Below are 12,058 nucleotides of genomic sequence, written 5' to 3'. Positions count from 1 at the left end.
AATGCTCAAAGGTGATGTTAACTCCATTTCTGTGAAAGTTTGATTGAAATGCTTGAATTTTTATCTCTAAATAAACCATGAAAAATGTCCGACTTAAATCTTTCATCTGATTCCTTACTTCTGATAATGTTTATTTCTGTTTACTCACTGGGAAAGCTAAGAATGGCCAGAATTGGATTCACATGTGGAGGGGAACAAGACAAGTGCTGTCACACTGGGTTGACATGAAATTAAAATTCTATTTCAGACCTATCTGTAGGCTTTTACATAGAGGGGGGGGGGGGTTCTTTCTAAAGACCCTGGGAAAAAATCCCTAGGGAAACTTACTGCTTTGAAGCATCTGTCAATATAAACATAAACATAGTTCACAAGAGTTTACGTGGAGTTACTCTGTAATGGGGAAGGGACAACAATACCTCTCCCCACAGTATAGGCTGTCAAATAGAAAGCCCAATGCCAGATATGTGGTTCCCTTTTATGAGTTGTTGATCGGTAAGGCCCTATAGACACATGCTCCACCCCTCCACCACCACCACTCCCCCCAAAAAAAACATAACATGATATTGTCATGGCTTTTGGTTGCCCTCCGGAACTTGTTGGTAAAATCTTATTGCCAAAGACACTACATACTTGAATCAGCAAACATGGAAGAGTAAAGCTGTTACCAACTTCGAAGTTTCACCCCTACTGGCTAGCTTTCACATTGCTGGCCGATGCTATGTACATTACCAGAGGAGAAAAGTAGTTATCAGTTGTACCCAACTGTGAAGCTTGAAAGCTATAATGATGACTGGCCTAACAACACATGTCTACTAGTGAAATTGGGGCATAAATGTTATGGGAGTAACCAACCATTTTCTGGTTGAATTTAAGGCCACAAAATGAAGCTCGCTTCTGGTTCCTTTAACTGTTCTAAGAATTTGTAAGTGGGTAAGCCATAGTCCATAGTAAAAACTCTACTCTAGTACAATTATTCTGATAGATGGACATAGTATCAAATTGTCTTCTAAATACTTATCATTATACCCATAAGTTAGTGCATGTCTCAGCCCTCATCAGAGAACCTTCTTTTGAAGTAATGACAATTAATGCAGAGACCTCCAGATGGCCAGCATGCAGAGAATGAAAGACTGTGGAGTGGCCAGCCCAGAATGGGACATCTGTGTAATACCTCTGCCCCCGACTCCTTGGGGGGTTGTAGCTGGAGTTATCTCCAGTCCTGCCTGGGCCCACAGCCACTCAGACCCAAATAAATACACGGATACTTATATTACTTAAACTGTTTGGCCTAATGTCTCAGGCTTCTTGCTATCTAGTTCTTATATCTTAAATTAACCCATTTTTATTAATCTGTAAGTTGCCAGATGGCTTGTGGCTTATGAGTACTTTACATCTTACTTCTCATGGCGGCAGCTGGCAACGTCTCCTGACTCAGCCTTCCACTTCCCAGAATTCTCTCTCTTTGTCCCGCCTATACTATACTTCCCGCCTGGCTACTGGCCAATCAGCACTTTATTTTTTAACCAATCAGAGCAACACATTCACAGCATACAGATATCCACAGCAGGGGGTCATCTTGGAAGAGGGAGAAGAAAGATTGTACGAGCCAGAGGTGGTGGATGACTGCATTAAAACAGTGTTTTCTGTGCATGACAAGGCCGGTGTGCACATGAACTCAGCATCTGTGACTCCCAGACAAAATGCAGGCATGGATGGGGTCTGTTGTCCCACTCCTAGCTGAGGAGCTATTGGCAAGTGGTGGCTGCTGGGAAAGGTTGCATTGGTTTCCTTCAGGATGCAGCCTTTGAGTTCCTGCCCACACTCCAGCAGGTTCCCCTGCATTCACCCAATGCAGCACTAGGTGGACTCAGTGGGTGATATTGTGGTGGTTTTTTTTTTTAAGAGCACATAAAGGTAGGGAATAGTGTTTGGGATAGGGGAAGAGTTATAGGGAGGGGAATGGAGGCAAATTTGATAATTATTTTAATATTAAAATTAAATATTTTTAAAGAGACATTTTTAATGACTGAGCAGTATTCTTTGCTAGAAAACACTTGAGCAATGATTCTCAACCTTCCTAATGCTGCGACCCTTTCATGCAGTTCCTTGTGTCGTGGTGACCCCTCAACCATAAGATTATTTTCATTGTTACCCCATAACTGTAATTGTGCTAGTATTATGAACCATAATGTAAATATTTGGGGGGATAGAGGTCTGCTAAAGGGGTTGTGACACACAGGTTAAGAAAGGCTGTACTAAGAGGGAAGTGTATTTTGCTTTTTCCTTTACTGAATATCTTTTTAGGCAATAAAGTATGAAAATTTTCTCAGTTGCTGAAAATTACAACTCTTTCCTTTTCTTTCTCAAGTCTCCTGTTTATAAGTTCACTTTCCTATATAGGTATACCCATGCTAATCGCCCGAGAGTCTCATGTGTAAGTCAAGGTAACCACTCTCTGACCTAACAACTTTTAATAACTTGCCATTTGAACACCTTAGGGGTGGTTAGCAGCAAATCCTTAACAAGTGGGCCGGCTAGTTCTGGAGTTTCATTAGCCAGCCACTGAGCCATTCCACACAAAGAGCAAACAGTTTTCCTTTTTGATGTAGTATACTTCAGTGGTTGTGGTAGAAATATTCTAACTCTTGGTCATGACTCACTTTGCTGGGACAGAGCCTAATGGTTTAGTAGACAGATAGTTAGATTTTTTTTTATTTTGTTTATTGATTAAACACACAATTAAAATACTCCTGCTTCAAGTGTACAAGTCATTGGTTTCTAGATTGGTTCTCTAATTATGCACTTGTCTTAGGGAACTTTGATTAACTCATGAAGGACCAGTACAGCTCTCGGTCATCTCCCAGTGCCTCGTCTTCCCAAGCTCAAGACAATCAGTAATCTACATTCTGTTTCTGCAGAGGGCCTTGTTCTGAACAGCTTCCATAAATGGAATCCATAATTTATGGTCTTTTGTGACTGTTTCACCTAAATTAGCATAATGTTTTCAAGGTTCAGGCATGGCATGTCATAGCACCTATCAATATTTCTTTTATTACCAAGTAATATTCCATGTTTAAACTTGAGACGTTGTACTTATTTATTCATAAGTTTGGTAGACATAGAGTTGTTTCTGTAATGCTGCTATGGACATTGGTATACAAGCCTTTTTGTGGACATGCATTTTCATTTCTCTTGGGGGCATATACCTTGGCATGAATTGCAGGACACGTGGAAAAGCTGACCATTTGTGGGACTTTGAACTATTTTCGGGAATAGCTGCCCCAGGTTGGAATGAGACAACAGTGTATAAGAGTCCAATGCCTCTGTAAACAGAAAACTCTCTTATTGTTGCCATCCTAATGTGGATGTATCAGTAGCTCATTGTGGCTTTTATTTCCCTGGTGGCTAATGATGTTGAACATTGTGTTCCTATGTCTTTGCAGAAATCGTGTCTTTCACCTGATTTCCACTTGGGTAATTTGCCTCTGTTACTGCGTTGTAATAGCTATTTATATATTCTAGATACAAGTCACTTAACATAAGTATAATTTACAAATGATTTCCATTCTGTGCAAATATTCAGTATTAACAGTGCCTGATTTACAAGTTCTGTTCTTTTGTTGCTTGTGTTTGTGGTGTTACATGAAAAAACAATTGGTTGCCTCATAAAAAGTGACCAAGATAGCTTGGATTTTGTAGGATTTTTATATTAACACACTCATTTCATCACTTTTGAGTTAATTGTTGTATGTGGTATGAGATACAACCCTAACTTCCTTCCTTTGCATGTAGTTATCCAGTTATCCCGGCACAGTTTGTTGATGGGTAATGAATCTTGGCTAAATCATCAGACAGATATTTACCAAAGAGCATGAAGTGGTGGTGACATGGTGTTTAAAGGATGGTGTCCAGTGGACAGCAATGCCACATACTCTCCAGTTCCTTTGCAGATGCCTACGTTTCACAGAATCTGCTAAAGGTCCTTCCTTCCTTCCTTCCTTCCTTCCTTCCTTCCTTCCTTCCTTCCTTCCTTCCTTCCTTCCTTCCTTCCTTCCTTCCTTCCTCCTTCCCTCCCTCCCTCCCTCCTCCCTTCCTTCCTTCCTTGACAGGACAAGATATCTTGGCTAGCCTGTAACTCACAGCCATCTTCCTACTGTAGCCTCTCAAGTGCAGGGATTATAGGCATGAGCTCAAGGCCTGGGTGTTTGGTTTCTTGTGTATGTGTTTGGGGATGGTGGTGTTGATGCAGTGAAGGACTGGGCTTTAATTCACATCACTCCCCTCCCCTGTTTATTGACTATATAGTCTATGCCAGACATTACACTAAGCTTTGGGAATGCAAAGTCAAGTTGCAAGAAATAATTGCTGAAGAAAGAGGGCAAGTTTGGAAGGGAAGGTAGTCCCTGTTCTCTAGAAAGGGGCGGAGAGATAATGTCACAACAACAACAAAAGTTGTATAACTTTTGCATAGCACATTAAGTGAGATGGGAACACAGAGAGTTGGATGTATGCTGAATTCAGCTGATAGAAATGGCTTAGGGTGGGAAATGTCTTACAGATTAGTTGGCAACATCACTGAAGCTTTGAGTTATTTTTGAAATACAAACCAAAACATGAATTACATGCTTTTCATTCTCATCTGCAGTTGTGACCTCTGCCCGTTTGCTCTTGGGCGGAATAGTTTTTTTGACCTGCCAAACTAAATATAGCTGCAGAGGAGACAGCATAAAAATCAAAGATTTCATTTCTCCCTAATGTGCATGCTAGGCTTATCGAATAAGTGGCTGTTGGCAAAAAGGAGCAGCTTTTAAAACGTGGTCACTATTTTCTTTTACACTTTCTTGTAAGATCTTATCCTTTTGGGGGACAGTGTAGACAGAGATACTGTTTCGTGTTTGTTTGATTTTTAGCACACATGAAATTCTTGTTAATTTTGGAGCTGCTTCACACTAGATAAATGGTAAAATAGTAAGCTCATTTCCAAAAGATATATACAGTTTATTTTTAATTTAATGTATAGTTTGTGCACTTTAAAAAGATTACCTTTTTTCTCTTTAAACATTTTAATTTTTTTAAGATAAAAGATTACCTTTTAAAAATATTTTTAAAAAATATTTCTTTCCCAAATTGCATCCACCACTATGACATCACCTTGCTCTAAACATCAAACACTTCAGTTCAGAAAAAAATACAAAATAATGATAAACAGAATAGTAATTTGTAATCCAACAAAATATACACTGTTTGTAGTTTGCTGTTGGTTTCTCACAAAACCAAGTCATAATTACCCCTGGAACAGTGTAAATTTTGTCAGTCTAGTGGAGCCTGACCTGACAAGATTGTATGACTATATATTTATAAAGGAATCAAGTCTCATCCTCTTCCAATATGTTGAATTTCATATTATTATAAACAAGTAGAAAGTCTGAGTCCTTGTTGCCTGAGAAAAGAGCAGTGATTTTGTAGTTTCAAAGACCCCATGGACCTTTGGTTTTCATACATAAGCAAGGAAGATCTATGGATTTTGTACGAAATAACATCTAATGTATTGTATTTCCAGTTATATCAGCTGCTCCTGAGACTTTTATTACTTCTGGACAAATCGGATCCTGTGAATCCTAAATGATTTATGTAATGCTTTTTCTTCCTTTCCTTTCATTTCTCTTCCTTGTGGTTTTTTTTTTTGCAAATTCATGGAGAATATCAGAAATAATAACATCAAATGACCTAAGAAACTGTGCAGTCCAAATGTTCTTGTTGATAGAAGCCCATAGAAAGGATTGGATTGTCTTGGATTATATGACTCCATCAGGAGTGAAGTCTGAGTTTAAGACGTCAATCAATTGTAGTATTCTGTCTGTAATTTTATTGCATCTCCTTCAGTATGAATCTAGATGGATGAGGTGAGTAAAGTCAGTATTTGACCCTTCATACATCTAACAGTTCTGCATTACCTAGAAGACAGCCTAATCACTGTGTATACAAACATTCTTTCATGTTGTTTTCATGGAAAAAAAAACTATTTAAAAATACCTTCACAAAAGAACACTTGTCACCACTTTTTAAATTACCCATTTGTGTGTTTTACAACTCCCTTAGGAAGAAGATGTCTTTAAATCAGATGGTTTCTTAATCACTGGATTATTAAGGACTCCATTTCAGAATCTTTGAAATTCTGTGGAAGAATTAGTTCCCAGCTTTTGCGAATTTTAAAATACCCGTTAGCCAAGGTCACCCTTGAATCTCATTCCATGGGTCTTCCCCCTCCCCCGCTGCCTTGTCTTTCACATGGATGCCCATCCCTAGTGTAACATGCTGCACTAATGTGGAAACCATTCATTTCCGAATGAAGAATCTCATTGTTATGGGTTTTTTTGTGGTAAGCTCTTTTCTTCACATTTTAATTCATTTTATGGCTCTCCTCTGAATTCTTTCCAAATTCTTGATCAACCCGAATTCAGAATTAGAAGTCATGTACAAATGAAGAACTACTCTAGGACTTTAGTATGCTGGTGGTGATGTCAGAGACACCAGTAAGTAGCCAAGAAGCTGCTGCTGCAGCAGGCCCCAAGGGGTCAGCAAGCCCTCGAGGTCAAACAGGTAGTGAGGGGCTCCCTCCAGTAGGGCAAGCAGGATTGCCCACATTTCAAATATCACAATAACAAAAAAATGAATAAAGGGAGTCCAGATGGGGAAGAGGGAGCAAGACAAAGCCAGAAGAAATGGAATCCTGAAAAAAAACCTGAAACAGCTTTGATGTCTATTATTAACCTGCACCTTTATTAGTCAAATCAACCCAGTCTTCCAGTACTGGGGCTGTTCACATAGGAAGACAGTCATAGCAGCCTCAGGAATAACAGGTTCCCGAGGCATGTTGCTGAGGGGCATGACTAACGAAAACAGTGAGATGGACCTCAAATGCTATAATATATGAAATAAGCTGTTGAAGTCACTGTGGTTGGGAAGGGTAGGTGCCTGAGAATCTATGGACTTCTATAAGGGAGGCATTCATGCAGACTTTCTTTCCCTGTGTGACCTGGAGCCTGTAACTGATTTGTAGTCAATAATGCTTGACCTAGGTGTCTGGTATTCTCTACTTCTTAACCCGTTTGTGTCCTGGTCTTTATCATTGTATATAATTGCTTCAGCTACAGTGTCAGATGTGTTTGGGAGATTTGGAGATACACTATCTACACAGGAGGCAAAGGTGAGGTGAACCCCAGTCATGAGGCCAGAGCACCAGTGACATCAGTCATTGGAGAGATTCCCTAGGAACATGATTTGGGAGTAAGAATCATACTAACGAAGTGTATTATCCAACTAGATGATGATTCTTCCACCCCTGTGTTAGTCATCTTCTGCTTTATTTACTACCTAAGAAATGGTTGGTTCCTTTGTGACACATAATGAGATGCTGCCGCTGAACCAGCTTGAACTACTGAGTTAGTCTTGTATAGTTACTATTAGAGCCATGTCCAATTTCCACAAATGGCTAGTTCAAGCTCTCAGGCAGTAAAGGAGACCTCTGGCCAGGCTGGGGAGAGGATATGGCAGCTAGAATGACCTTTGTCGTACAGTCTGAAGTTTAGTCATGGCTGTTTGTGACTCCTGTTAATCTTACTGATCAATCTCTAGAAGCAGGCTCTCTGGCTCTATTGATCGATCGATCGATCGATCGATGGCTGTTCACATTCATAATCTTTCATTAGAGCATAACTATCTGGGTATCTCATGTTAAATATATTCACCACAAATTTTCAGTTATTGAAAATAGAGGACTTGAAGTATCAAGTCTATCTTACTACTTTTAAATTGCCTACTTAAAAGTTAAGTGTAAATATTTACATGTAAAATAAAATCATGACTTGATTGTACATCTGTTTTAGAGTCTGATTGCTAGGCTGGAGAGACGGCTTGGGGGTTAAAGGCACTGGCTGCTCTTGCAGAGGACCGGGATTCAATTCTCAGCACCTACAAGGTGACTCACAATCACCTGTTAACTCCAGTTCTAAGGAATCTGATGCCCTCTTCTGGCCTCCATGGGCACTACATGTATATATATGGTGTACATAGATACATGCCAGCAAACACTCGTTCACATAAAAATCAATAAATCCTGTTTTTTTAAAAAAAGGTCCTAGTCACTATGGTTTTGGCTTTAACTTATTCTCCTTCTCTTTATTTGACCTCTCAAAATCTTTTCTTCCATTGAAGCTTGGTTGAGAACACATCATCACCATACAATTGAGTCAAAATTATATCCTCCAATGATACCTTGGAATGTAAATAAAATGATCCATGCCTGTGTAGCACAGTTGTTAGCAACTTGTGGGTCATGTCCCTTTGAGGGTCAAATGGCCCTTTCCCATGTGTCAATTACCAGATATCTTGCATATCAGATATTTACATAGCAATTCATAACAGTAGCAAAACTAAAGTCATGAAGTAGCAACAAAAATAATTTTATGGTTGGGGTCCCCACAACATGGGGAACTGTATTAAAGGGTCGCAGCGTAAGGAAGGTTGAGAACCACTTCCCTAGCATTTAGCTTGTGTACAAAAGACTGTGGTGGTGTTTTTGCTTATTCCCTAGCAATAAAAACTGCCTGTGTCTCATGTGGATACTTGTGGTCCTACTTTAGAAGTGAGTGGCAGCTTTAGATCCTTAATGGAGGTTGATAGTCAAGACAAAAACGTGCTAAATTAGATTGGAAACCAACATTTACTTCCTTCACAAACCATCTGGTCTTTATTTTGACTCTTCTTCTCAACAGAAAATGAAAACACTAGCGGAAAGGAGGAGGAGCGCCCCTTCCCTTATCCTGGACAAAGCCTTACAGAAGCGGCCGAGCAGCAGGTGAGAACGAGGCTTTGTATTTACAGCTGCTCTCTGCTGGGGAGTCTGTGTCATGGATGCGGTTTTCAGATCATCTTTCTGTAGGTTGGAAGATGGTTTGTCAGCGCCGCATTTTCTGCTTGATGATAGGAACTATGATTCTGAAGTCACTTACTAGACAGCTTTAGAGGTGAAGCATGTACCCACTTGCTTTAAGATGGAACCAAGCGGCCTTCCCAGCACACCGCTCTCAAGTGCAGAGGGTCAAAGTTTATTTGGAAAATTAGAAATCCCAGTATTGGAAATGGAATGATTGCTCTGTACCCAAAATGTGCTTGCTTTTTACCACAAGGTAGAACCTATCCATGAATAAGGTAATTTTTACCAATTATATTTATGAATAAATAAACCATATTAAGATTATTTTCTTTAAAAGGTTGTTACAGACAGTATTGTAAATAAGTAGAATTTAAAGTGGAAAACTAGACTAAATATTAAAATGGCCATTTTACTTATTAAGTCTAATTACTTTTCCAGGGGGATTTTAAGAAAGTATTTTATATTATGTACAAATTTAATTGATATTCAATCACTAATCCAAAGTTTGGGGTTTTGTTTTTTTCTGGGGTTTTTTTTTTCATTTTTTTGTTTTGTTTTGTGAAGTGTGTATATAGTGTGTGTGTGTGTGTGTGTGTGTGTCCCCATCCCATGTGGGTAGGTGCATTTGTATGCATGTGTGTGGAGGCCAGAGGTTTACATCGGGTGTCTGCCTCAGTACCCCCCTGTTGACTGTGGCAGAATCTCTGAACCCAGAGCTGGCCAAGTCAGCTAGTCTCACCAGCCATTGCGCCCTGCCCCAGGGTTGCCCTGTCCATGCCCCCCATCACTGGGCAGGCCACCTCTGCCACCAGCTTTTTATGTGAGTGCTGGGGATCTGAATTCAGGTCCTCATGCTTGCCTGGGAATCACTTCATCCAATGATTCATTCATTTTTTTTAAATGGCATCTTAACTAAGAGACATTTTTTTATGTTCCAAGGGCAGCTACGATGACTTTCAGCTAAGCTGTAAGCCCTGTGTGAAGAGAATCTCCGTAATCTTTATTTAAAGGGAGGGTTAAACCCTGCTGCTTTTACAAGTGGTGTGCTAATTTAACAAAGCATCTAGTGGTCACAACAGGTTTTTGTAAAGAAGATAAATTTCCAATCCTATTTAATGAAATATTCAAAATATTTAAGCCACTTTTTTCTCAGTTCTCAAACTAAGTTGTTTCTGACCTGCACCCTAAATGCAGACACTGTAGTCACTGGGTTAGTCAAGCAAGATAAACTACCTTTATTCAATAGGCGCCTAATCAAAATTTAACTAGGAAGGTGCTATTCAAAATAAACATGCAGTAAAGTACTTGAGTGGCCTACGAAAGTGACTTTATACATTTGCTTTAGCACACTCCTGTTGTTAGTGTGGGTAAAAGAAAGTGGCCTCATCTTCACAGTGTGATCCTGCTTCCTGGAAGCACAGGAGGAGGAGGTAGATGCCGAGAGGAATGAAATTATCAGGACAGCGCTCTCTAGTTCTCTGCATACTAAGATAACTTTTTACAGGGTTTTCAATGAAGTCTATTCCTGGACACTTGTGGGTTCCAAGTGTGGTAGGGGTTCTCAGCTAAAAGAAGCTTTGAGTTCAGGGTCAGTAGATAGACATACTCTTCAAGCCCAGGCAGACGTTTATACTAGCATTGATGCAAGGTACTGACACTTAGAAAAATATTCTGTTCCCTAGCCTCTAGGGGGCGCTTTGAATTGTGTGGAGGGTTGGATTTCCTGAGAAGATACAGAGGGCCACAAGCCCAGATGGCAAAGCAGAGGCCATCTAGCGAACTCTGACCTAGTGCTGGTGTCCCGTTTGAGTGTCCCACATACAGCGTGTTTATGAAGAGAAAAATTGTGTGTGTTGTTCATACCTAAAACCTGAATGTTTTATATAGAAACGTGGTGTTTTATGTACTTTAACTGATACTACATTTTGTAGAGCAGGAGATAATTACACTTTGTGTTCTTTTGAACCATTTCAAAAAAAAAAAATCACTTGGTAGTACCACCACATTTGGGGGTATTGGTTTCATTAGAGAGTTGCTTATCCTATTGTGCTTAAATTTAAATATATACATGGTAAGTAGATGTAAACATTTGAACCCTTTGTTGTGTTTTAGTATAATCATATCTGGATATGTCCATACCGAAGCACATAATTTATTGATGGCACTCTTGTCTTCCTTTTTATTTTTTATTTTTTGTTTCTTTTTTATTTATTTTATTTTATATACCAACCACAGTTTCCCTTCCCTCCTCTCCTCCCATTCCTTCCCCCACCTCCCTTCTTATACACACCCCCATCACTCCTCCTTCTTCTCCATTCATATGGGGTAAGGTCTCCCTTTGGGAATCCACAAAGCAGGGCATATCAAGTTGAGGCAGGACTAAGCTCCTCCCCGCTGCATCAAGGCTGAACGAGGCATCCCTCCAAAGGGAATAGGTTCCAAAGAGACAGCTCATGCATTGGGGTCAGGTCCTGGTCCCACTGCTAGGGGCCCCACAAAAGACGAAGCTACACAACTGTCACCCAGATGCAGAGAGCCTAGGTCAGTCCCATCCAGTCTCTGAGTTCCCACAAGCTCAGGTCAGCTGTCTCTGTGGGTTTTCCAGCCATGATCTTGAGGCCCCTTGCTCATATAATCCCCCCCCCCTCCCTCTCTTCAGCTGGACTCCTGGAGCTCAGCCCAGTGCTTGGCTGTGGATCTCTGCATCTGCTTCCATCAGGTACTGGATGAAGGCTCTGTGACGACAATTAGGGTAGTCACCAATGTGATTACAGGGAAAGGACAGTTCAGGCACCCTCTCGACTATTGCTAGGAGTCTTCCTTTCTATTGTTATTAAGGTCCTGATTAATATTTTTCAATTACGTTTACATGTCATTTTACAATATAAAAGAAACTAAAATAAATGTGTGTGTTTATATAAAATAGATGATTCATATAATAAAGGGGAAATAAGCAGGTAAATGACAGCTCATAAGCCACATCTGCGCTGAGGAAAATAAGTTAGGGTTTTGTTGTTGTTGGTTTGTTTTCAGAAAGATCCTGATACAGTCTAATTGGAACAGGAGGCATGCCATACTACTTGAGCTTACTAGAGTCAGCTGTAGCTACCAAGAAGTACTCTC

General features: G+C 40.1%; 1 protein-coding gene across 3 annotated transcripts in view; it reads left to right on the top strand.

Moving 5' to 3' along the window:
• Window positions 1-12,058, top strand: part of Arhgap20 (Rho GTPase activating protein 20) — an 87,817-nt gene that overhangs the window by 9,667 nt on the left and 66,092 nt on the right. For all 3 annotated transcript variants that reach the window (XM_028864939.2, XM_028864937.2, XM_028864938.2), the window contains exon 2: window positions 8,775-8,857. In XM_028864939.2, the coding sequence (XP_028720772.1) occupies window positions 8,778-8,857 (80 nt within the window). In that variant the 5' untranslated portion in view covers window positions 8,775-8,777. The remainder of the gene's footprint in view (window positions 1-8,774; window positions 8,858-12,058) is intronic.

This window comes from Peromyscus leucopus, chromosome 7 (genome assembly GCF_004664715.2).
Source record: "Peromyscus leucopus breed LL Stock chromosome 7, UCI_PerLeu_2.1, whole genome shotgun sequence".
In the NCBI taxonomy this organism is placed as follows: Eukaryota; Metazoa; Chordata; class Mammalia; order Rodentia; family Cricetidae; genus Peromyscus; species Peromyscus leucopus.
This window is presented reverse-complemented; position numbering and strand designations above follow the sequence as displayed.